The sequence below is a fragment of the Squalius cephalus genome, assembly GCF_949319135.1.
Source record: "Squalius cephalus genome assembly, chromosome: 16".
In the NCBI taxonomy this organism is placed as follows: domain Eukaryota; kingdom Metazoa; phylum Chordata; class Actinopteri; order Cypriniformes; family Leuciscidae; genus Squalius; species Squalius cephalus.
Window position 1 is genome coordinate 23,362,965 of NC_137137.1, and position 27,163 is coordinate 23,390,127.

The 27,163-nt window shown below is 37.3% G+C and overlaps 1 protein-coding gene across 1 annotated transcript; it reads right to left on the minus strand.

Annotated features, from left to right (window-relative positions):
* Positions 1–2,638: 2,638 nt before the first annotated feature.
* LOC307174177 (protein bicaudal D homolog 2) lies at positions 2,639–27,113 on the minus strand. The gene is made up of 10 exons (XM_079897891.1): positions 26,940–27,113; positions 24,537–24,825; positions 19,385–19,597; positions 17,829–17,981; positions 15,810–16,259; positions 10,347–11,207; positions 9,336–9,515; positions 8,105–8,256; positions 5,649–5,982; positions 2,639–4,296 (listed from the first exon to the last, which is right to left on the minus strand). The coding sequence occupies exons 2-10, from the start codon at positions 24,765–24,767 to the stop codon at positions 4,291–4,293; spliced, it is 2,580 nt and encodes an 859-aa protein (XP_079754017.1). The 5' UTR covers positions 24,768–24,825; positions 26,940–27,113; the 3' UTR covers positions 2,639–4,290.
* Between the last annotated feature and the right edge of the window lie 50 nt (positions 27,114–27,163).

Consider the following 27,163-nt stretch of genomic DNA (forward strand, 5'->3'; position numbering starts at 1 on the left):
AAGCTTTATAACGTTGTATATGAGGCGCGGGCACACAAAGTGAAGTTTCCTGCCGCCAGCACGTATCTTGGCCAGATTGCGTTCGTTAATAGGCAACATAGATGCGCGAACACACGGAAGTTGACGGAACATTTTCGGCCACCGTACGTTCGTTACTAGGTAACCAACAACAACGCGCGAACACACGTCGTGATGATGGAGAAAGTAAGTTGGAAGAAAGCTCGTCTAACATTTTAAGGCTATAACATTTAATATATAGCCCATCGTATACATTATTATTGATGCAGTCAAAAACTCTACAACTACTTTGCAACCAGGCCAGAAGCTTTGGCTCAGTTTGGCTAGCTTACGTTATCTGAAACTAAGGGAAATGTTAGTGGGTATGGGAAGGAATGAAGATGTATTTCTTCATTTTATTTTAAATAAATTTAAATGTATTTATTTTATTTTAAATTATATTATATATTATACTGTATTAATAGTATTTCTAGTTACATTAAGGCTACATACGTATTAAAGCAGAGTGCTCTGGGTAATATTTTATATCCTGTCAAAACATAACGTTACATTAATCATTGATTGCCATTGCATTTGTATTTTTCAAACACTTGCAACACAAAACATTTCATAAGCTGGAGTGTGTACTCTTGTGTGTACACACACACACACACACACACACACGTACCTTAATAATACTCTAATATGTCATTTGTTCTCAATGTCCCACCACACAATGAATCATTATACCATTTCGACTAGACACATTCAAAATGCAAAAATATTTGTTTTTCCAAACTGTTTGGAGCAATTTGTTATATTTTTGTAATTTTTGTAACTTAATTGTAATTTTGAAATATAACATTAAAGAGTATATTTGATGTGATTAATTGCTCTATGTCATTTATCAGATTTACCAATTGTTATAATTTCAATTTGTGCTGGTTAATTATGAACAATGGGTAAAATTGGGGGGCGGGGCTCCATTAGGGCTCCTCCCCCAACCGCATGTGATCTCACTCCAAGATTTTGATAAAACTTGAGAACCCTGTGTTGGTACGTTTTTATTTGAATGCATGATACAAAATAAAATGTAAATTGTGTTTGTGTTATATAAATGTGCCACTTTAAGCCAAAATAGATCATTTTCATCCCTTGTCTCTGAGCTGATTAAATGTTAAAAAGAAGCTGTACTCTAAGCAAAGGACATTGTAACAACATATATGATTCCTTTTCTACAATTTATGGCTGAAGACAATGGTTGTATACTGGATGACCCTTGACCTTTAAACTTAGGGACAGTGTGGAAGCCTAGAACTGGGTTTCCCACAGTAATGGGCAAAGCCCAGTCTCTTTCCCTGAAATTTCCTCATGGGAAGCTCCATAGACGTCTTCTTTTACATCTTCTTCTATTCTGCTGTTTATCTTCCCTTTAGGCTCAATATTTTAAGGTGTTTCATTGATGTGGAGCAGTTTTTGTTGGTTAGTTGGTCGTTTTAGAAGGACTAGCAAGTTTAGTCCTCGCTAAAGAAGATAAGCTAGCCTGCTCGCAGTATGACATTCGGTATAGTTGGGGAGGAGCACCAACCATGAAAATTGGCATCTTATTTAGGCTAGCAGCTGCCCAGCAGATGCCTTAAGACTCCCTGAAACATAAAACATAAGTTAGACATAAAACAATGTTAGTTACCCTTGGCAGAATCCCACTTAGGCTACATTATTTGGCCTCAGTCAGAGTCAGAGTTAAAACTTGCATAGCAGCTGCCATACAGCAACTGACACAACTGAAATTACATCTATATTTATATCAGAAAATAAATTACCGGTAAGTGACTTTCCCCTAACTTTCCATTACTCCAACCTGCAGAGACCCATACTTGGCTCATGCTGTAGTGAGTGAATATCTGGTTGCACTTACCATCATCAACCACTAGATGTCGAATTGGTGTACTGGAAAAGAGACACACAGAGGGCATCAACTGATATTATCAATTCTTTTTAGTATATATTTATTTTTCATCAAAACCTACTTTGTGACAAAGTTGAAGTAGCTACTGAGGTGATTCATCCTTTGGGGAAGACCGCAAACGTTACTGTGTTTTCTTATTGCCTTTGCTCAGCTTAGCTACAACACGTTTATGGCAAGCTGTTTTAACATTTAATCCTTAAAACCTACTAGTATCTATTTTCTAGACGCTACTATCTATTCCATTAAGTACTAGTACTTATTTATTAGCTACTAATGCTTATTCTTTAGGTACTATTGCCTATTCTTTAGATACTAGTACCTTTTTAATAGATACTAATAGTTATTCATTACATACTAGTTCTTAATTTTTTAGATACTGGTACTCATTCATTATACACTAAATACCACTAAATTACTCTTAAATTCTACATTAGCTTAGGGTTTAGTTTTAAATTCTAAACAGTTAAACTTTTTAAAAAAGTTCTACATTTTTAACTTTTAAATTCATAAGCACATGAACGTACAGAATGAAAAGAATGGTAGAAAAATGGGAATATTTTCCATTAATATTTAAATGAAAGTCACCAATTGCTTTACCACCAACTTGTGATTATCATTAACTAAAAAAAAACCTCTTTACTTCAAATAAATTAAACATTAACAATGAAAATTAAATACAAAAATGTTACTTTATTTCAGCTAGTTGCCAAGGCAAAATATCACATTTTTAAGTTGAAATAAAATGTCAAGTCAAGTCAAGTCATCTTCATTTATATAGCGCTTTTAACAACGTAGATTGTTTCAAAGCAGCTTCACAGAGATAAGCGTATAATTTAAGGTAACAGATTGTTTTGGCTTTATAGCAGAGTTAAGTTATTTTCCATCTAAAGTTAGTTTTGATTGTAAAATGTAATTCAAAATATTAAAAACTACAATAGTAAAATAAATTATATTACAATAACACCAACCTGCAGTGTGACAAAAAAATAAAAATAATAATCAGCAATTATATAATTGTAAAGAAATTTTTAAAAACCATTTCAGACAAAGTGTGTCATCCCACTGCAGGACATGGCTTGACATGTCAACTCATCCTCAATAAGACAAAATACACGAACATTGAAAACAACTTTATTTTTTCACTACATTTTTTTTTCTTCACAAACAAGACCTGATTTTTCATGATAATTACTATTCTGTAGGGTTGAACAATAAAATATAAAAGAAAATTAAGTTAAAAAATAAACAATAAAAATACAACAGGAAGCATTTTTGAAATATAGAAACATGAACGACTGAAAACAAGATGAAAGTGTTGACAGGCAAGTCGACACATCTTACATACACACACGTCCGGTTCTGACAAGAACAGTAAAATATTGGTTGCGAAGGCCTAGTTTTTAACAAAACAAACCTATTGCAGGGAATGTAACATGCATGTAATCTGCACATGCATGCGTAAATGTCCATAATTAGTCTTAAAACAACAAAAACCCTTCCCATCAATTCAATAAACAAAATATTAAACCAATTATCTACAGATCTTCACTCAAATATTAAGGCACTATTTTAAATCATATTACAGTTTTCCCCGTCAATGCGTTCAACGTTGACATGAACAACTGTCACAGCAGTTTTCCACTATCATACTAAATGAAAATAAATCGCATGTCTTAACAGTGCTGTTGGTTAACCCCTTGTTGTAGGTAGGATAAACTGGCAGTTTGTTAAGTGGATTATTTTGCATGAGCTAATTAGCAGCAAAAGTCTTTGTACCTCTGCATAGTTGATTGTTCTGCTTACTGGTTATACTGTATGCATTTATTTAAAGGCCAATGCAAGTTACGTAAAGAACCAATGAGTAGTAGCACAACTGGTCAGTTATACCAGAGGAATGTCTTCATTGATACCTAAAAATTCAGTTTTTTAATGGCTAAAACCAAAACAAGGTGTGCTTATCTATGGCTAGCATAATAGAAGGTCAGTTAGACTTCAAATAATACTCATCTCCAAGAGCTTTTGGTTTGGTACATATGTTCATGAATAAGGAAAAGTCGTGAGATGACAAGGTGTTCAGCTTTCAGTGTCTTAACGCTGAACGACTGGATCCAAACAAACAAAAACAAGACGAGCACATGGAAAACAGGCGAGAGAGAGAGAGAGAGGGTGGGAGAGGCACGAGAGACATGATGAGAGATCCAATGAGGTGAGGTCTGATGAGGAGGAGGATGCTGGGACAGGTCTGCAGGGTGAGGGTGTTCATGAACTGGGCATGAACATGGTCCATGTACACTGGAGCACAGAGGGAGGACACAAGGAGGCTTTCATTTCTGCAAAGACAGAGTGACAAAGCAAGTCAAAAGGGTTCGTTCACACAAATGCCAAAAGCTGAAACAGCACAACCATTTTGAATATTGATAAATGTTTCTTGAGCACCAAATCCACATATTAGAATGATTTTTGAAGGATCATGTGACACTTAAGACTGGTGTAATGGCATCTGAAAATTCAGTTTTGCCATCTTAGGAATAAATTACATTTTTAAATAAATTAAAACAGAAAACAGTTCTTCTAAATGATAATTTGTCACAATATTGCTGTTTAATTGTATTTTTGATCAAATAAAATATGCTTTTCGCTTCAAAAACATGTATTGAATTTCACTAACGGTACGTGATGCAGAGAATCTATGACAGACGAGACAAGAAAGATGATTGTAAATGTTCATGCGTTTTCACTCTTGTTAATGAAAGCTTTGATGAAATGCACAACTGTTGTCAGAAGTATCAACATCATTCTGAACGTCTCTATGTATGTTTTTGTAATCGTCTTATCAGAGTTAGTTGTAAAACTGTGTTACTTATGTGAACAACGGAGCAGTTACGTGGCTCTGTATTTCGTCTGGCGTGTGTAAGTGTGCGTTGACCCGTTTGCTGCATCAACACCTCTTTGCTGTTTTCGGATTGGATCTTGTTGCCTCTTAATCTCACGACTCGGGTTGGAGATGATTTTCTCAACAAATTCCTGACACGAGTTTGAATGGCTCGCTAGCCTAGAGGATGTTTCGGTCCAACAGGGGAATGATGATTTCCGGTGTTTATCTGATGGACTGCTGGGAGATGCTACACTTGAGGTTGCCCGAGGGAGAAATTTGGATTGCGTTGTAGATGCTGTATTAGAACAAGCAAAGCGACTCAAAGTGGTTCCCTCAGCAGATCGGGATTTAGAGACGTTAGACTGCTTTTTGAGAAACGCACGTTCTGCATTGAACTTTTTAGAAAGTTTAAGATCATTTTCCTCCATCGTAACCTTACGTCTTTTCTCTGATCCGTCAGTTCTACCTAATCGTGTGGCAAGAGCTTCGACTGAATGTGAGCCAGTTTTGGTCACAGGTAAAGATGTGCGACGTGCTTTAATAAACGTGTTACTGCGAAACGGTGCTGACACTTTCAGGCTGCTTGCCTGTGACTCATTAACTTTGGGTTGTCGTGACTGAATAGCGAAGGGTCCCAACCCTCCAGTAGAGTCATCTAAGGAGCGAGACGAACTTGACCCGTAACTCCGAACAAAAGTAGTCGCGCACAAGACCGACAGATGCTAAACTCTGCGTGGACGTAGAGGACTCTGGTTGGTTTGAGGCAGAAAAAGACGAGCATGAGGAAGACGACGAGGGCACTCTTACGGGGCTGCTGTGAAGGCTGCGAGAGAACACCCTCAAGTGGCTGCTCATGTTCTGCGGGCCAGTAGAAACCAGCACCGGACTGGAGCGTGGACTGCTTCTCATGGGGCTCCGCGGCGCTCGGCCTGATTTGGTCAGATGCTTGGTCCGGGAATAGCGTGGGCTCCCACCATTACTGAGAGGGGACAGAGGGGTCTCCAGGTCCTCCAGCCGCTGGGTCAATGCCAGTTTCTGCTGAATGGCCATGCGGAGGAGAGAGTTGAGCGTCTTTTTCTCATCCTCAGCGGCGGCGAGCTGTCTCTGCATCTCATCTAACTGAGTTACGTACTGGTCACATCTGTGAAAACGGGGAGATAATAAGAATACAGGAAAAGGGGAATGGAGATACATATAGAATGAAATAACAAAAGAATAAAAGGGATTACACTTTGCATAAACATCCCTTAAAAATATTTTAGTTTTTATTAAAAACTGATGCAAGAATGTCTGGAATAGTGTTGTCTGTCTATCCTCATGAGAGCACTACACACACACACACACACACACACAACAGAGCATAAGCCTTTGGTGCCTAAAAAATAAAATGCTTCAGAATAACAATAAATCAGCAAATAGTTAATAACCTTGATAAGTATGCTTGCGTCACTATTACTATTGCTCATACTTTAGTTAAGAACAAATCCTTAATCCAATCCAAAAGTATATAACTTTGGCCTGTAACTTGTTAGGGACTAACTGTGTTAGACATGACAGAAAAACGGTGTTCTGTTAAGGAGAGACTTGTGCAAACTTACAATTTTAGCCTGGCGGTGGAAAAGTGGGTAAAAAAGAAATAAATAAATATATCAATCCCATAGATTTACACTGAAAATATCAAAGGATCAAAACAGAAAGTTACAGAAGAGTTTTTTGGCTGCACTAAAGCATAAAAATACCATAATATGTTTGCAGATATTTAGGAAACATGCTAAGTTCACATACGCGTTTCTTCGAAAAACAACTCTACAGCCAGTTATTCCACTTCAAAATTTGTTCCATGTCAGAAAGTCTGTTTTTGTTTTGGTCTGTGTGATTCCGCCCACTGCCAATTTACCAAATTAGTATTTCGACATCCTTAGGTTGCCAGTTAACGGAAAACAAAGCTTATTACAGCAATGGAAGCCAGCAAACGAACTGGGTCAGAGAACACATATTCTACCCAACCTAAAAAGCCTCAGCATCCATCGGTCCAGAGACATTAAACATGGATAAATACTCATTAATTTACAGCGTAAGGCTTGTCGCCTTCCATTGTCAATTTCGCTCATTCCTGTTGCGTGTCCTCAATTTGGCAACCCACATGAGTGTTGAGTCTGAGGAGGAGGGGGCGGGTGCGGGGGAAACATCTCTCTCCAATACTTTGAATTTGGACTGCAGTACCCATTTCAACCGCTAGCTGTCAATCTTACATACTGCACCTTTAAAACTGCTGATGCCGATATTTTAGAAATGAGGGTGGCCGATGGCCAGTATAAAGTCAATATAAACACAACCATTCAAAAAATGTAATTCAATAAATAAATAAATAAATAAATAAAATAAATAAATATATATATTTATATAATAATAATAATAATAATAATAATTTTTTTTTTAAAGAAATTAAGAGGTATTCAGGAAGGATGCACAGTAAAGACATTTATAATGTTGAAAATAATTTCTACTTTAGACTTTATATTGGCATTTGCCAATCAAAAAAAAACAATATTGGTTCACCACTAGCATATGAGTTTGTATAAATGGTCTAGATTTTTCCTTTTACAGTCACATGACACGTTATCCCAGCTTCCACTACTCACTGTTCCCTTGACACTTGATCTATGACTTGAGCTCAGAGCGAGCTGCCCTGTCTGCACACGGGATCAGAGAGCTGCACGTTAATCAGCATGTGAGAGGAACTCGTGGGAGAACAGGCCTTGAGATTATAATCTTATTAGTGTGCTTTTAAAACAGGGTCATGACTGTCTAATCTCTATGACTATATCCCAAAGACCTCTCATAAGTCTTTCAATAAATGTAAACAAACTCTGCCTGCAGTCTTTCACCATGATGCAGGTTGTACTATGACTATAAAGTCTCTACAAATCCTTTTATCACCTCAGCTGATGATTCATGATTTCTTAGCTAGCCCAAGACAATCCATGAAGATGATTAGATATAAAAGTTAAAACTACTAAAACTAAAATTGATTAGTTTGTTTTCTGAATTGACAAGGGAAACCTGGAATTTCAATTGGGAGAATCAACTTCTCCCATGAACTCATCAGCATTCTTTCCATAAATCAAACCAGTGTACAAACAACCAGTTTTACACTAAAACCCTAATAGACAGGAGCTATGTGCTGCACGAATGATGACCTAAGAAACTTCCTTGGCCTGCGAGTACACAAAGCACTTTGTGCACGTGTAATCCCATCATACCTGCTTGCGAACATGACCCGTAGGGAGGAGAAGGTGGCTGCATCCTCCTTCAAAGCCTTCAGTTCATTTCTCAGCTTCATCATCGTCTCAGACACCATGCTTTTCTCTGTCTCGTACTTTGTCTTCAGGTTGGTCAAAGCCAATTCGGCCGTCTGGAAAAAAAAAAAAAAAAGACTAAATCTGTCATCACATCAAAATATCAAAACCATGTGCTTCAGCTTAGAAACATACTCTAAACTGCACAGAGTAAAGGACATTACAAAACTGTTATAGTAGTGAGTGATAGATTGATATATTGGCCAGGCCAAGTAGTTTACCCATATATGGCTATTTCAAGAGTTGTGTCTGCTCTAAAAATCTACAGACAAACTTGTCAATGATAATATACATTTTCTGTATAAATATTTTAAGTAAGTGTTTACTGCACTGTACAGGATTAGAACTGGAAAGTAGGGCTTTTCACATATGTAAAGGTTTTAACATATGTAAGCATTTTCATGTATTAATCGCTTTTTTATTGTGTGAACAAACTTATTAAGAAACTTAAAAAACAAGACCTTCCCTGACTTCCTACATTCTCTATGAAAGCATGTAGACTGATATTTATGTGAAGGACTCGGGACGTTTTTGCCTTCCTGAAAATCAACGTTTACACACGCTAAACTGTTGTTTACTCACTCTTATTCTGTTCAAAGACACATTAAATGAATTCTTATACAATTACCTCATCTGTAAACTGCAGAGCTGCTGCAAACATATCCACATCGCTATGATCAAATGCTTTCTAAACTGCTGCTTTCATGCCACTGTCATTTTTGTTGTTTATTTTGTTATTGAGAGGAAAGCACGCAGCACATATTTACACTCATCTAAATGTCGCTCTCAGCAGTGTGGGCGGCGTCGGGTGTTTGTTAAAGTATATCGCTGCATAGGTTTTTCAACTCCTTTTTACCTCCAAGCAAAAAAGAATAAAAAAATAACTACGCTATGAGTAAATCAGGTCCTTGAATCACGTTCAGTCTCTTGTACGTTACATATGCATAAGTAATAATTTGCTTGCTGCAGTTCACTTAACGGCCACTGGTGTCACAAATAACAAGTGTTTCTGAATACTACATATGGCCCCTTTAAATATAAATATTTGAGTAAAGTTTTTTTTTTATTAGAACTTTGAAACACATTTTTACTATTTAGTATGCATTCAATCATCTTACATATCTAAGATCTGTACCTGTTTGTTGGCTTTTAGGACAGTTCTGAGAGTGGCTATCTGCTCTCTCTTGGTGCTCAGCAGGGACTTCAGTTTTAACACTTCCTCAAGAAGTACCTCTGTGTCACGGTCTGAATCAGTGCTTTCTGCAGCTGCTGGAGAGGACAACAGGTTGCGCTGCCTGCACAGGTCCACCGCTACCTGAAAATTTAGCAAAAGCAAGTAATTAAATAAATGAAATGCATTTATACAAGACATTTAAACACAGCGATACTGACTGAAGTACTGAAAAAACAGGACACAATATAAAATGCAAGACGTACTGTACATAAAATAAAATTAATCAAAAACAAAGTAAAACACACATTAAAAAGAATTGTAAAAAGTTACATCAAAAGCCCCAAAGAATAAAGAAAAAGCATATATCTAGATATTAATATTATAGTTATTTCAACACTGTTTTGTTTACTTAAGTTGATTCAAAGACAAAAAAAAAAAAAAGATTTAGGCAGGCATCCTAATGCAGTTTTGGCAGATCGGTTCATATTCCATGCCTTACCTCCCCCCAAAAAAGCGGCTTAAAGGCTTACTATAAAATAATAGTCCACCCAAAATTCTGTCATCATTTACTCACCCTCATGTTCCAAACCTCTATGAGTCATTTCCTTTTGTGTAACACACACATATACATATAAGTGTCCATACAATGAAAGTCAATGGCAACTAAAACCGATTGGATACCAACATTCTTTAATATCTTCTTTTATGTTCCACAAAAGAAATTAAGTGATACAAGTTTAGAATGACATAAGACAATTATGACAGAATTCTCCTTTATGGGTGAACTAACACATTCAAATGAAATGTTCCTTTGATGAGCTATAATCTTGCAGGGCTATTTACTCTTTTATTTTTTTACATTTTTAACTGTCTTTATTTAAGGGTCTTCTAGAACATTCTAGGACATGAATAAAAATTGTAGTGTACACTTCCTTTAATTATTTCCTTTAACTATGAAGAGCTAAGACATACCTGTAAATGTTTAATCTGGCAGCGTATGACAGCTACCAGATTGCGCACATTGGTCGGGTCCCTGAAGTCTAATGTAGGAGACCCTGGACAACTTCCGCAGCTAGAGGACGTTTCTCCGCTTCCTCCGCTGCCCAAGTCCGACACTTCACCCGACCGCCTGTGCCTGCGGAAGGATCCGCGATAGTGGTGGGGCTGTGAATGGTTGTGCGTTCTCCCTGCTTGGGCTCCTTCGCGATAGTAATCCAGTGTAACACGACTAGGCGTGAGGTTATTACAAACACACACATGATGGTAAAGGTTAGCCAGCTCCTCAGAGAAGGCTAGAAGCTCCTCCTGCGCAACACTGAGGTGGCCTTCAGAGTCAGTGGCGACCTGTCGCGTAGCGCCGATTTCACGCTCCAATTGTCCTATTCGCTCCTGGTCCTGACGGCTAGCAGTGATACACTGTCGAATTTTATCAGCCAGTTCTTGAGCTTCACCCCTCCAGCGTTCTTTCTCATGCTTGCAGCGCCCCTCCAGGGCCTTGGAGCGTTCGCCGGCCTCTTTCAGCTCCTTGCGCAGATGTGCAAGCTCCTCGTTTGCCGCTTGCATACGGCACTCTAGTACTTCTGTGCTTTTTGCGTCCACTTCGTAATAGTTGATGCCATTATCAGCCTCTTGGTTTTGAAGGGATCTGGGAGACAGGCTCATTCCATTCCCTTGTTCACAAGTCCTTTTTGAGACTGTACTCTGAAGGGTCTCCAAACATTGGGTCAGCTGATCCATTTTCATCTGTTGCTCACTGAGAGCATCTTTAGACTGGACTAACTGCTGCTGAAGGTCATGCACAGTGCTGCTCAGTGTGGCTTTCTCTCTCTCCACCTGGACATGGGTACACAATATGGCTCTCAGCAAAAGTATTGTCACAACACAAGGTTTATTCCAGTTGACTAACTCAATCCTAATGTTTTGGATAGAAAACAACACTCGAGAGAAATTATACTTAGACTAGAACTAAAAACTGATTTAAGTTAACTAAAGGGCTTGAAATTGAATCCACAATTCTCTTAGGTTTGACTAAAGCCCTATTCGGACAGGACTAGTTTAACATGGAGAGGTGGGGTAAAGTAATCATTACCCGACATTCTCAGTGATTTTAGTCCCGTCCGAATGTGCCATCTCAGTAATCATCATGGACAATGTCAATAAAGATTACAGCGACTTTTACCTGCAGTAAAAAGGCCTGGAAGAATTACCTCAGGTAAAATACGTTTCCACGGTTTCTCAAGTATGGAGGCACTTGAAAAAGCATTCAGTAACGTTCTAGGCAGTGGGACAAGTCTGTGGAAAAACTCAAGCGCTTTCCGCATACCATTCAGATAAAAAAGAAGGTCGAAAGCACTTGTCAGAGGCACAAAACTTATTTTAGCTTTAGGGCCTATTACCAACAGAATTCAATCAGAATCGAATTGTTCGAAACTGTTTGACCGGACCAAACTGTTATACAGTATGTTATATGTAGATTATAGGGCTGGGACGATACACTTATCTCCCGATTCTATACTATCATGATACTTGGGTGCCAATACAATATGCATTGAGATTTTTTTTTAAGAATTGCGATTCGATATAGCAATATATTGAAATTTTTTTAATCACTAGACCATCGGGAAAAGTTGACTCATACACTTATACAGACTGTACATGATGTATAAGATGAGACGTCCTGTGGTAAAATTACACCACTCCATCTACCCTTGTAAAACTAATCCCATCCGAATAGGGCTTAAATGTCATTAATTATGAAAATCACAACACAAAGTATCCTTTGCCAATCCCATTTCTTATCTCCACTCCATTCATGTCTCTCCTAAATCTCCTTATCAGATAAAGGCAGTAAAGTCAAAAATGTAGGCCTACCTTAATAAATAAATAAAAATTAATAATGAAAATCCATTATCAATTATACATTTTTTAAATAAATTAAAAAAAGAAAAAGAAAAAAACTTGGCTATCTGCTAGAAAAGGTAAAAGCGGGGTGGGTGGAAGACAATGTTACTTAGTAAAACTGACTTGATGGTATATCATGAGCAGGAAGTGGTATGAAAAAGGAAGTAGTCATCTGTGAGATGAGGGTATTATGCATGAAACAGCCGAGTTAAAAATAAAAAGCCACAACATTTTAAACAGGTGTTTACATCATGGGGTTTGAATGTTTTAAACTTTAGTCTGAGGTTAGATCTGAAGAGACATCAGCCAATATGAACCTGGTTACTCTTTGATTTCACTTGCTCCCCTGATGTATAAACATGATCAGGAGTAATGAAACCCATACCATTTTGCTAGAGCATCATTTCAATAACTTTGTGTTTTAAATAGATATTTCAATAACAAGATATTTTAATTAGAGTAAAATATAATATAATATAATATAAGGGCTGCCCTCGACAGAGACGACAGAACGCATCCTGTTTTTTTTCTTTATTTAACAAAGGCCACTGTTTTCTTGTTATTTTGAGTTTACACAAATAAAATGATGTATTACTCTTATCTATATATGACCAAAAACGAGTTTCTACTGTTACCAGAAAAAAATGCAAGTGATCGTGCTGGCGTCACCATGTCATGTCATGTCCATGTAATACTTCAGCTTCCACAATCCACACAAACACTTGGATATCTGCTTAATAATAGCACACATATATCTAGGTTAACGTTAGAGTAAGCTCAAGAGTAAGAGTCAAGTTACTCGCATGTTTCAAATGATAAGCCACATTTGAGGTTGATGAATGATAGACGAACTTTAGATTTCCTGCCCGACATACTGTAATTACCACAAAGACCAGCTGGTAATGACCTGTCCCTCACGGACTGCGTGACTTCGTCACGAGGTTGTTGTTTTTTTGCGATTACCAACAAATACAATTTTTGGTAGACTAAGTCTTCTAGTCGACTAATGATTAGTCGAATATTAGGGGGCAGCCCAAAATAATATAATATAACATACAACAGTTCTTTCTGGTTCTTGAATCTGATTGGCTAAGAGCCATTTCAAGCCGTGTGATATTCACACAGTATGAGAACTTGAACAGTTTCACCGTTTGTATCACTCAGCTTGCAGTCGAGCAAATCCACCATATTTTAAAAAATAGTCTAAATACAAAACAACAAATTTACATCATAAATTCACAATAAAACCTAAGCCACCTAACCCAACTACAATAATTTAACAATAAAAAACACTACAGTACTAATAACAGCAAAGTCTGTATTCTTGGTATGCTACAAACCAGCTTTAAATTTCAGCAATCCTCTTCACATTTTGTTGCCTTCTCTGGCAAAATATGACACCTCTCCTGACTTACTGCATGTCCTGCACAAGGTGAGCGTTATTTTAGAACGCATCACCTTAAATAACGTGACGCGAAACCCCTCGTGGAAGAAGAACGCCGTCATGTTTACAACTGTGACAATGAGCTCTTATCAGGATCAACTGAATGCTGGATTTCAAAAGTTAGTTCGCGGCTCTATTGTTGCAGTAAACTTGCACTACGTTCTTGAATGAATAATTTATTAGATGTATATGCCGGCCTGTTATTGTAGGGACGTCGACTTCACATTTTCACACTAAACATGACATGAAACAAAACAAACTATGATTGGTTGCGTTTAGGGTTGGGTACCGAAATTATTGCCGCTTCCATAGCCATCAGTGTATATTTTACAAACTATAAATGTTGTTTTGGAAATAATTATGTGTGTTTGAATGTCTGAAACCTAAAATAAACCTTATGTGGTTGAAAACCCAGAATAGTTGTGATAGGCTAAATAACAGCACTGAGCGAGACTGTCTCTGCAGCGCCAGCCAACGCACGAATGCAGATTTGAATTTAGAAGTTGATGATCACGCAACCTGAACGTTCTAATCACACTGGTGTGAACGATCGTACTACAAAGTTAACAAAGGGTTAACTAGCGATCACATGCAGTGATGATGCTTGCGTCCGTTTCGGAGAACCAGAGGGTAAATATTTCACCGACAGCTGAGGTGTTTAAGTGGCACCGAAATGAGGCACCGAAATCTGAGTTTTGATTCGGTCCGGTTACATACCGGTTACTTAGGTACCGTGTTTCGGTACTCAACCCTAGGTGAGAATGTAGTTATTTTTAGACCTCAAATATGTGACTCTTATATAATCATAGTGCCTATTTTACAACCCGTTTAGAGTCTTTCGCAGATGCGAGCTCCAGGCCATCAGCGGCCGCTCAGCGCTCATGTACCCGCAGAGAACACATCGTCTCGGACAGTCCTTCGGGAATTTGCAGCTGGCTCTTGTAGATAGTGGTTAAACATGAGATTTCATTTATTTGGGGTATATCAAATGAGAAATCTTTGGTCTTAATCTAATACTTGTTCCAGAGCAAATCGATTTTGGTTAAGTAGAAAATTAAGTTTCATAACTATATTTAGGCTATTATACTTAAATCCTGTACTAGAGCACTGCTTTTGTATGTTTGACTGAATTGTCTGCCTGTGTTTATTTCCTATAGTCTTTTATAATGGTGATTGTTGTTAATTTAAATATTGTTGTATAAATAAATAAATATTTTATATAAAATGTATAAATATTTTATATAAATAATATGCCGTATTTGGTATTGAGAAAGGTTCGTGATTGGACTTCAGTGAAAGTTACATTATTACGCCTTTAGATGGCGGCAAAGACTTTTTACGAATGAGTCAGAACAAGGAAGTTGTTTTAGCGCTGTCTGTCATGGGAATGACAATAACAAACAAATCGCTTTCCAGGATATTCAAACTGATTTTTTGGAAATAATATTATGGACTTTGACCTGAATGAATGCTATATCAGAAGCAGGTAATACACTCGTTTAGTCAATCTCTCTCTCATAATAGAATTAGTTCAGAATAAAGAATTCGTTTTTTAGAATTAGTAACAAAGGCTTGGGCTCAACTGTCAAACTGTCAACATAAGATTTAAATCCATGATATTCCGTTGTTGTTTTCTTATTTATTTACTCCCTTGAGCCGTTTAACTGTGGTATAAATGCAAAATCACACTCATAGCGGTGCGATATGGCTATACATCATCACGCTGTGATTACTTAGTTTGCCCTCGTGGCTATGGCCGAATCACAGCCGTGCTGATACACATCCGTATCGCACTGCGTCTTGTGTAACATTGCTCATATAATAAGGTGGCTGGGTGTAGAATTTGGAATGAACAGTCCCATTGTCCAAAAAGAAAAACATGCATTTAGTACCTAATTTGCAAAGTTAAATTTGCATGTCAGTGTATGCAAAACAAAGTCAGGAAGGAAAGAAAACACAAATACACACACGAACAATTCTCACAGATAGTTTAGCAAACTAAACTCCAGCGATGAACCTCTGAAAGGAAAATGCTGCCACAGCTCAAGAAATGAGGAAGGAGCAAGTAGGGTGTGAACAGGTTTCCTCACCTGCAGCAGTTGCTGCTTGAGTTTCTGGCTGTCGGACAGGTGCAGCTCACTCAGAAGGTCGGCCACCAGCCCAGGAGCCTGAGGTCTGAGGAACACGTCACTGTTTCTGGGTGTGGAGCACCTGTTTCTCTCCATCCCTTTAGAGTTATTATACCCACTGTCCATCTCCTCCTCCTCCTCTCCTCCCTCTTTGTCCTTCTCTCCATCCCGGCTGTCATCCAGCTGTAGCTCTAAGTGGCCAATAGAATCGAAGGGGTTGAGGGTAAGGGCGGTAAGTTCTCGTCTCAGGCTGTTCTTCTGCTCCCTCTCCTCTTTCAGGGCCTCGAGTGCCTCATCCAGCTGGCGCTCTGCAATCTCCCTCAGACGCCCGGCCTCTTCCAGCTGTGCCCTCATCAGCTCCAGCTCCTCGTCTTTATGGGTCAACTCCAACTTCACGGACTCAAACTCCACCTGTGGAAACAAATGTTAATGTTTAGTGATAGTCTGTCTAGTTGTAATAGTAACGCATATACATATTAATATTACTTGTTGAAAATATAGGTACAAGGATTTCATAGAAACTTAAATAGTTAGTTTGGATAAAAAGAAAGTTATTATTTAACCAAACCTGCCTGTTAGAGATCTGAACGTGAAGAACAGTGTCATTTACATGCTATTATAGCATTTATTAATATTTTGAATTTTTGTACTTATATTTTCTGTATTCATTTTAGTTTACGTTTAGTAATTTTGTTGTGTGCTTTTGTCATTTAAGCTTTAATCATTATTTTAAGCTTTAATTTATTTTTTTATTTCAGTTTTAGCAATTTTAGTGCCTAAATGGAAATTAGAAACTTTGCCTTGACAACTAACTAAAATAAGTTTAAGTTTTTCATGTAATATTTATATTTTAGGTTTGTCAATAATAGTTTTAGTTAGCAATAACAACACTGCCAAAGACACCAAACAACTACTATTTCGACTAAGGTTACTAGAAGTCATACACTAACTTCCGCTTGTCTACTTCCCATTTAGCACCCTGCCCTCACTTGTTAGGCTGGATTAGCCTGCCTTTACGGATCTCAAGTCATATGACAAATATTACAAACTTTGATGACAAATTACAATAAATAAATTATTTTACTAGGGAAAAACAGGAAGCCACCTCTGTATCCTCTTCGTGACATCATAGCCGCTGTTGGGCTATTATGACACTGGATTTGCTCCTGATTGTGACTTTCATTTACATTAAAATCATATAGTTTGTAAACAACAGAAGTGAACAACTAGTTCAGTGCAGTGATTTTACTCTCATTCAGATACTTGCATAAAAATAAAAAAATAAACTAATTTTGACCCCAGTGATATCAAACTATCTCCAGACCAATTTAACATCAAATGGGTTCAATTGTTAGCATTCAGGGTCACGCTGCAGTACCAATCCCAAAACTTTGCATACGATGAGAACTGGTGACATTAAATCACAACTTGCTGTTAAATTCTTGAGACACAACACATATTTGAGTTAATTTTCAATGACTAGTCCAGTTATTAAATTCAAGTCTTGAGGACAACTCAGCTTATTTGTGTATTTACTGTATGAATTCACCCTGAGCAAATCTTTTTTTTAATCCAATAGGGAAGGCATTCTAGCCTGTGTGTCTGAATATTTATGCGGGAAGTGAATAAAACCTTTCTCTTGTGCGTTCCCTCAGAAGGAAGGCTTTGTCAAAAATCAGCTGAGACTGAAGCACTACAACAGAAGTGTTTGTACTGCAGTGACAGCAGCTGCAAGAAACACATTCAAAGTCATAAGACATCTCTAGTGAAGCACATTCCACAAGGAGAGACTTATGTTCAGCAAACACTACAATAAAGGGCTTAACATTGCATGTAAAATTGCATTAGAGGATTACTATGACATATTTATGAGAAACAGCTGGCTATTCAATAAATACAGAAAACAAGAACACAAATCATACTTAAATATGAGCCTTCTCTAGATCTGCAGCAACACCTCCCACCCATTTTCTCACACACCTGGTTCTCCTTAAGCACTGAGACTTGTTTCTGCAGGGAGATGTTCTCCTCTTCCAGCTCACTGTTATCCTGAAGCTGCCGCACCTCTCGAGCCTTGTACTCCTTCATCTCCTCTCTCGTACGGGTCCTCTCCACCTCCAAACACTCGTACTCCTAGAGAGAAGAGGTAGTCAATCAGGACAGGTCCACAGAATTCAGAATAGACCGAACAGAAGTAATTAGATCTGCACAGCATGGTGGTAGCTTCATAAAATGTTGCAGCTGTAAATCCAATCAATAAAAATTCTCTCAAGGCGATGGCTTACTCAATTTAAATTTCTGTCATGATTTGCACGTCCACGTGTCATTCCAAACCTTACTTTGAACAAAAAATGTGAAGTTTAGCACAATGTCCTAGGTGCACTTTTCCATACTGTAATTGAACTGAATGAAGACGGCCATTGACATCAAACCTGGCATGACAATTTAATGCACTATAGTTGTGCAGACTGTGAGGCTATTTAGAATAAGGCAGAGTAGTATTAATATTATTTTATTAAAGAACTTGCCAAATTTCCTTTAGAATTTAAAAAATTCCTTTTATCCCTTGAAGTGCTTAAAATTAATTTATTTTCCCCCACAAAAGTCATTATTTTTTTTTAAAGGAGTTCACTTTAAAATGAAAATAACCCCATGATTTACTCACCCTCAAGCCATCCTAAGTGTATATGACTTTTTTCTTTCAGACGAATACAATTGGAGTTATATTAATAAACTCCCTGACACTTCCGAGCTTGATATGGCAGTGTTTGCCATTATCAAAAATGGCATATTTTTCTTACAAAAACTCATCGGTTTGCTTCAGAAAGCCTTTATTATTCCACCGGAGCCATTTGGAGTTTGTTTATGATGGATGGATGCACTTTTTTGAGCTTCAATCTGTTGGTTGCAATCCACTGCCATTATCAAGCTTGGAAGAGCCAGGATATTTTTTAATATAACTCCGACTGTATTCATCTGAAAGAAAGTCATATACACCTAGGATGGCTTGAGGGTGAGAATATATATATATATATATATATAAATAAATATATTCTAAAAAGTTTTTGGCCAGAGTCTGAAATTAATTCTTGACCAAAGCCCAAAAATGTGCAGTGCATTACTACCTTTAAATATGCATGACATTTATACATCTGTTACTTATAGATGTGACAATCATATTAGTGCATTGTACATGTACAATAATTCTATTAGTTCACTATGGACTCTCTTCACTTCAAGCTGACTTTGAAACTCATTCCGGTTTTGTGTCACATGATCAGGCCTCATGAAAACAAGGACTCATATTTCTACTTTTACTTTGATCAGCTAGTATGCAAGCAGAGGTTACATTAATGAGTGCCATTTCAGCTTAGAATTTTCATTTGTTTGATGCTATTACACATAAATATAGCCTCTTAGCATATGAAACCTATTATACAGCTCATATAACAAAGTCAATAAACGTTTTATTGGACGTGTGTCTATGAGGTCAGGAACAGTAAGGCACATTTTTATACTTATGACGGTGTTTGTACCTTCTTCAGCTGGGTGGAAAGCCCTGACAGTCTCTCGTTTTCAGCCGAGGCATTGGCCAGCATGACGCGGGCCTGTTTAAGCTCCGCCTGCAGCTCATCCATGCGAATTTCCATGGCCGTCTCTTTAGTGGCCGACTCTTGCAGGAGCCTCTCTTCTCGACTTTCCCCATCTGCAGCTGCACGCTTATGGCTGCTCACAGAGTCTGCCAGAGCCTATAAACATTTACACCAATCAAACCCTCTCATCTCCATCATAGCCAAGAATCTGAATTACACTAGAAAAGTTTTTGCCAGTTCCCAACAAAAGAAGAAACAAAACTATTTAGTTTAATGATGGAATGAACAAGCAACACTGACACAATTTACGGGCCTCTGCTATTTTGCGTGAATGTCTGAAATTCTTCAAACGAGTTTTCAGAGCTGTTGAAAGTTAAGAAGTTGTTAGTCTTCAATTATTTTAAGTGATTTGTTTACTTGCCTAGAATCATGTGAGAACATGTGGGAAAACATGCTTGTGCTGCTCTATAATTAATGATGAAAGGCAGAGTGAAGAGGGGGAAGTGAAGTGTACATGAGAGCCTGTAAGAGATATGCAGGGGAATTTATACCTCTGTACATTATGTGGAGCAGCAGAACATGCTGTTTAAAAGACAGAAAATGAAGATGTCCCCCAAAATGATTTCCTTGCGTGAAACACAAAAGGAGATGTTAGAATATCTCAGCAGCTCTATTCCATACAACAATATAATCATATGGGTTTTATTGAACAACACTGTTAAAATACACAATGTAAAATAAATGATAAACTAAACTAATATAAACATACGTAATATAATATAACTAATAAAACTAATATAACATTACGTATTGTAACAAATGCCTCCAAAGGGGGCCAACGGCCTGGTGTTAGTTGTTGTTACACTTCGGCATGATTAAATCCTCGTTTAATATTGGCCAAACCATATTTATTTAAAATGTCCACTTACTCTTTAATATTTGGTCACTTTTATACGATAGAAATGCAACAGCCGCTGTAATTTCTTGAGCAAGAACGTGCACATCAAAACATGCAAACTCAGTGCGAGGGTTTCAACTTTTATTTAGAAATCGCGATGAACAACAATTTGGATATTTAGAAACATATTTATGTATTCTCCAGTGCTGGCATAGATTTACAAATGAGTTGCGTTACAAATCTTGAAAAATGGCGCACACTGCGTTACCAGATGAACGTTATTAGCAACCCAAACTCAAAGCATGCAGTGATGGAGTTTGAGTGCAACTATGAAACACAAACCGCGTCCGACTTTTTGCATCCCCAAATGTGCGTTCTTGGAAACCGAAACAAACAGCACTGCAGAGACTGAGTTTGCATGGAGCAGCTCCGTAGCTGAAGATACTTTTAACATGTAAACTGCGGTAATGTAATACTAATGCAAATAATTAAAGCGTTGTGCTTCTCTGTGGAAAAAAACAGTGCATATATTTATTTCACTGAATCGCAGCCTTTGTTATTTCTCAACAGCACTATGCTTTATTATGATTTTAAATGGTTTTAAAAAGGCACACTATGCAAGATTTGTACCTTAATATAAGAGCTTTTGGAGTTGGGGGGGGGGGGAGGCTCTGTGTGAGTGGTATTTATGACATAAACGACAGAAAAACGGAAACTGTGCCTTTAAATATATCGCGTAGCCTTAGAAAACAGTGTAATATGGCAGTTCATGGATTCTAGTCCGTGGAACGCGCCACTTCCGGTATTTTGCCGGTTACTCAACACCGGTAAATTGCAATCGAGGATTTTTTTAAATCGAGTACTCGACTTTAAATCGAGGAATCGTGACAGCTCTAAATAATTATAAGTGCAAATTGGTGTTTGTTTGTTTGTTTTTTTCCTCAAGAGTTAGCCTACTATTATAGGTTTTATGAATAATTTGAGTTATTTTTTATATTTTGTTTTCATTTTAATTAGTTTCAGTAATTTTGTTGTGCATTTTGTCATAATTTTTTTATTATGTCTATAGTTAATTATACTTTTTTTTTTCTTTAGTTTTAGTTATTTTAGTAAAGTAATTTAGAAAAATCAAAGAATAAAAATGAGAAGTGTTGCAACTAGCAGAAATAAAACAAATTTATTTTATTTCAGTTTACATTTTTTATGGTTATAGTATTAGTTAACTATAATAACTGCCCCACATCTTTCATAGGAGCTCTCAAACACACAAGATCCAATGGCCTTTGGCTTCAACACACTATTTTTTTATTCAATGTATGGAAAAGAGCTGCGTGGACATTCTGTCGTAAATCTTCTTTTGTGTTTCAAGATAGCAAGAAAATAATATTGTTTTGAAACAGCACAGGAGAGGCGGGTCAGTCAATTTACATTTGTGGATGAACTATTGAATGAAAAAGACGATTCAATAAAAGTATTAATTATAATTAGTATTATATATAATCTTAGAGGACTAAACAGGAAATGACAACTGCAATGTGAACCACATCTAGGCTACATCTCTAGAATATCACACTAGACCCAGATCTGTTCACTCCAGGCATCTCACTCTACCACACACACCTACTTTACAGATTTCATGCTCTACTAATCAGACACACAGAGAGAGAAATACATGAGCCTAATCTTCATACCAGAGGGAGTGGGTCAACAATGTCCACATGTGAACTTCATATAAAATATGAGTGACATATTAGCCGAAGTTGGCCAGCCAATAATGCATGTGCACAATGTCCTCAATGTGCTGCAAATTTGTAGAACTGTAAAAGTCCAGTTTGGGCCACAGATTTATGTAATAAATCAGTTAACAAAGAGAGCCAAAAAAAAAGCTAATTCGTCCCAGGCTTACAGCCTATTTGTTTTCTTCTTTGGCTATGGACCACAAAGACTGATCTGTCTGAACAGATGATCTATTAAAATGGTAGTGTTGGGAAATGGGAACATATCCTCAATTTTAAAATTCAAAAGACCCCCTTCATTTCTATACATTTTCCTATAAAACATTTGGCAAAAAGATTTTGGAGAAAAAATGGGGAAACAAGGCAATTTAAATAAATACAAATGACCTGATAATCTGGCAAGAAGTAAAGTCCTTGCATTTCACAGGAGCTCTGAGAAAGAAAGGGCATTTTATCATTCATTATTTCACAGATTATTCAATGATTATTATCAAAAGAATAACATGCAGACCACTGGATCAAGCTCGATTTGGCTTGATGAATCATCAAAACTACACCATTTTCCTTTTTGCCATCATTTGTATAAATATCTGACTACTTCTGGTTAGTCCCCTGGGTCCCAAAGAACTGTTTATGTGTCATGTGATTATCATTCAATTTAAATGTCAAGTTTTGGTTTGGTAAGATTTTACAGAGTTTTGCAGGGAAAAGCTTTTGCTAATTTAGCCATCATCCCCAAGTTTTCAACCTAAAATGAAATGACAAATCCTGCAATGATACTGACAAGATGGGAAAACAGGTCACTGAAAGTGGTGTCCTATCTCCAGACAAAACATAGGAGTATGCAAACTATCCATCTTTAACACCACAAGGATATGAATCACACAGGGATGAAGATGATTCTGATCATTCAACAGAAGAAGGGCAAAGAAAAAGTCCCCAGGCTGGTTGTGTAACAGCTAAACGACATGACTTCTCAATGCTTGATTGTTCCTTGGACAAAATCCCTTTATAGAAAAAAGCACTTCAGGAAGCAAATCACAAGTTCAATGATTCTTAGTGGTTCTAAACTGGTTGGTCATGAGTAAACAAACAAATTAATGGGCTTTTCAACTTTTAAAAGGAAAGCGAAAACCCATTTTGATGTCTCCACTGTCCAATCAAATTCTCTCTCAACAAATTAATCTGTTTTCAGATGCAAACATGAACAGGTTGTGATATGCCCTCATCCTCAAATAAACAAAAACACTCAGAGTCAAGGTAATAGGAAACATGACCCAGACTACATTTAACACAGGTTCACTTGCTTCAATAATAAACACGGTTTGTGTAGACAAAGTTTTGTGCGGCAAATTATTATAAATGGGGAAACAAGGCAATTTAAATAAATACACATGACCTGATCTTCCCTTCCCTTTACCTCTGTACAGATAAAACAGTCGTTTTATCTGTACAGAGTCACCACGTGGCTACGCGGACGCGACAAATCATTCTGTATTATACATTTTTAAGGCCAGACAAGTAGTTTGTTGAGGGTTGATTTGTAAAAAAGACTACACGCTTGCGCACATATATATTAAAACCTATTTATCCTAGAGCTGCTGTAAAGCCAAAACAATCTCTGTTACTGTAATTTCCTATTATCACTGTAAAGCTGCTTTGAAACAATTCATATTGTTAAAAGCGCTATATAAATGAAGGTGACTTGACTGATAATCTGGCAAGAAGTAAAGTCCTTGCATTTCACAGGAGCTCATTAATCTAGAGAAAGATGATCCAGAATACATTTAACACTGGTTCACTTGCTTCAATAATAAACACAGTTTGTGTAGGCAACAAAGTTTTGTGCAGCAAATTATTGTCTGCTAAGAGAATTAAACCATTTAGACAACAAATACTCATACCTACGCCATAAATCAAGTTCCTTTGCCCATATAATCTTTAAGCTAATACAGTTAATCTTATTTGGCTTGCTGTCCGCAATGGAGGGGCTCGAGGAAGCAGCTTCAACTCAAGCTTATGAAGATATAAGCAAGATATACCCCACAGTGGGACTACAAATGCTTGGATGATAAGTATAGTAGCAAGATGCCTTAATTATGTTGGTGGAGTTGGGGAGGTGGAGGGATGCCAAAACAGCTGATGCCAGAGCAAGGTGAGCGGCTGCTTATATGAAGTTAATTGAAAGATTAGATGGGTTCACTCCTCCCGAAGTTACGTTGTGAACTTCATTAAATTATTTTAAAAAATGAAACAATTAAAAAAATTATTTAATTTAGTACAATAAACCATTTTGGTACAGTGTAAATGCAATGCCTGGATCCTGAAACGATTAATTGCGATTTAATAACATAAATATCACTGGGGGGAAAAAGCTCTTGTTTCATGTAACAATTCCTCCATACCTAAATCCAAGCTTCTGCCACTCTTTCCATCTTTCTATATCTTTCTCTTGACTGACCTCTCTGAGCTGTTGCATTTCCATCTTAAGGGCTTCATGTTCTTCTTCCAGCTGGCTGTGTCTGGTCTTCAGAGCAGCGCTCTCCTCCAGAACGGCCAGGCCGTACCGTGCAGCCTGTAACTTCTCCTCATTGGCCTCCTGGAGTTCTGCCGTCAGCCTCTCCACCTCTGCTTGAAGCCCCCCTTCTCCTGCTCCGATCCCCTCCACCTCTCCATCACCCTCCTCCAGCATCCTCTGCCCAACCTCACACTCCGGCCGAGAACAGACACGTCACTCCTGTCTTGTCATCCTTGAAGTCAGCAAGAAGACATATGGACTAGAGTTAAGGCCAGTTCACATGATGTAGTGAAAAATATATTAGCATCCACACCAATTGACATATAAGCACACACTGCAGTTATGTTGTCTGGCGTTTTAAAGAGACACACATATGAACTCGGGTGGATTTTTATTGTCCGTTAATGTTTTTATTGTTCATCAGCTGGGAAAAAAAATGTCCAGAAAGTGATTCCAATGATATCGTTCCTCTGTGTTGTTATCGCTAGCTATGCAGTGTACTTTCCTATTCTCATAAAATTAGAACAACTGTTGAAATTTTGTACGTTCATTTTTGAAAGAACAACAAGCCTCTAATCCTCAACAAAACTGCATTTATTTGATCAAAAATACAGTAAAACAGTAATACTGTGAAATTATTACAAAAGTTTGGGGTCAGTAAGAATTTTATGGTTTTTAGGTGATACCCCAAAATTTTGAATGGTAATAAAAATATATATTTTTTGTAAAAAAAAAAAAAAAAGCTGTTCATTGATTTTTCTATTCATCAAAAAAATAATAAAAATAAGCAGGATTTTTTTTTTAAATAATATATAATAAAATATAAAATGTATAAAAACATTTTATTATAATATATTAAAATAAAAAATGTTATTTTAAATTAAATATTATTTTAAATATGACTGTTTTACTCTATTTTGATCACATAAATGCAGCCTTGGTGACCACAAATGACTTCTTTTATTAGCCTATAATATATATTAGTGGGAACGGGCCTTTAATGTGATCATTTTTCCACGTCTAAATTGCTCTTTTCCACTGAAAGTTGGTGATTACTGCTTTTCTTGGTTCCATTCAGTTTTATTGTATTGAAAATGAAAATTTTTGACATTCTGGGCTGCGTTTCCAAAAAGCATCGTAAGCTAAGTTGATCGTAGAGACCATTGGTTGCAATGTTTCAACAATCAACTTAGGCTGACTGCTTTGGGAAACAGCCCTGCTAAACATCTTCTTTTGCCACAGAAGACAGTAGAATGGGTTTGGAACAACATCATGACAGCTAAATCATTTTTGGGTGAACTTTCACATTCAAGATTTCGAATGTGTATTAAGATTACTATCAGTCCTAACATAATGAAGCCTCTTCGAAAGCAACTGCACAGCTCGAAGACCCCAGACTTAACATTATTATGAGATAATCAGAGCTGTTTCCCATCAGACCAGCAGGACTGAGCCCAATGAGATTAACTCTAGCAGCTTAAAAGACTTTTACACTTTCACTCCAGCAAGCTAATGTTGAATGTCCATCTAATGACATGGTGGTTTTACATGGATTACTGAACGGATAGCTCACCCAAACCTGAGAATACGTCATCGTTTACTAAACCTAATGTTATTCCAAACCTGCATGACTTTTTTTTTTTTTTTTTACTGTGGAACACACAAGAAGAATGATAGTCTGAGTCACCCTACACTTTAATGGTGGCAGAATTGTCATTTTTGGGTGAACTGTCTCTTTAACATCATCCAATATGTCTGTGTAAACCGAGTGTTTCAAAACAACAGAAACACTGACAGTTATTCCTTTAACAGTTAACGTTAGTCCTGCTTTCTCACAGAATCACACATTAGCAGTGGCGCTTTTTGGATTCAAGCTCAGGTTGTGTCAAAAAGCGTCTTACTGACATTTTTCAGTTCAGGAAGTATCTTTAATGTATGTTATTACACTTAATTGCAATAAATAGACGAATTGGGTTGGTCAGGCTACAAAAGCTCACTGTTGGTAACAATATGTTGGTTTCTAAAACTTTAGGTTTTTTACAAGGTGACTTTGTAAATTGTCAAAACATTAACGTTAGCTAGTTTGTGAATAGTTTGCGGTAGCCACGGTGCTAACACATACAATTACGGTTCTCTTGGATTTAGCTAAAGGTTACAAAACATTGTTCTTGTTATTATAAAAGTAGCAAATGTTGCCCAAAAATTACCAACCGTCCATTTGCTGAAGGATCTTTATTAGGTCAATACATCCGCCTTATTTTTTTTATTTGCTACAAGGTTAGCTTAGGAGAAATTGTCAGCTGGCGCTGGCTAAAGATAAGAATATCACTTTAAATGGTCTCTTACCTTTAGATTTGGTTGACAGATTCATGCAGTAAACGGATGAAACATGAATTTGAGCTTGAAGGAGATCAACCCTTTTCTTGCGCGCGCTCCAGAAGTCAGCCGTTTGAATGAATATACGAGCACGAGCACAACTCTGAAGAGCAGCTCAACAGCCAATGACGCGCATCCACTTCCGCCTCACGCTTCAGTGAACATTTTACAGCGGATGTGGTTCTGCCGCTGGA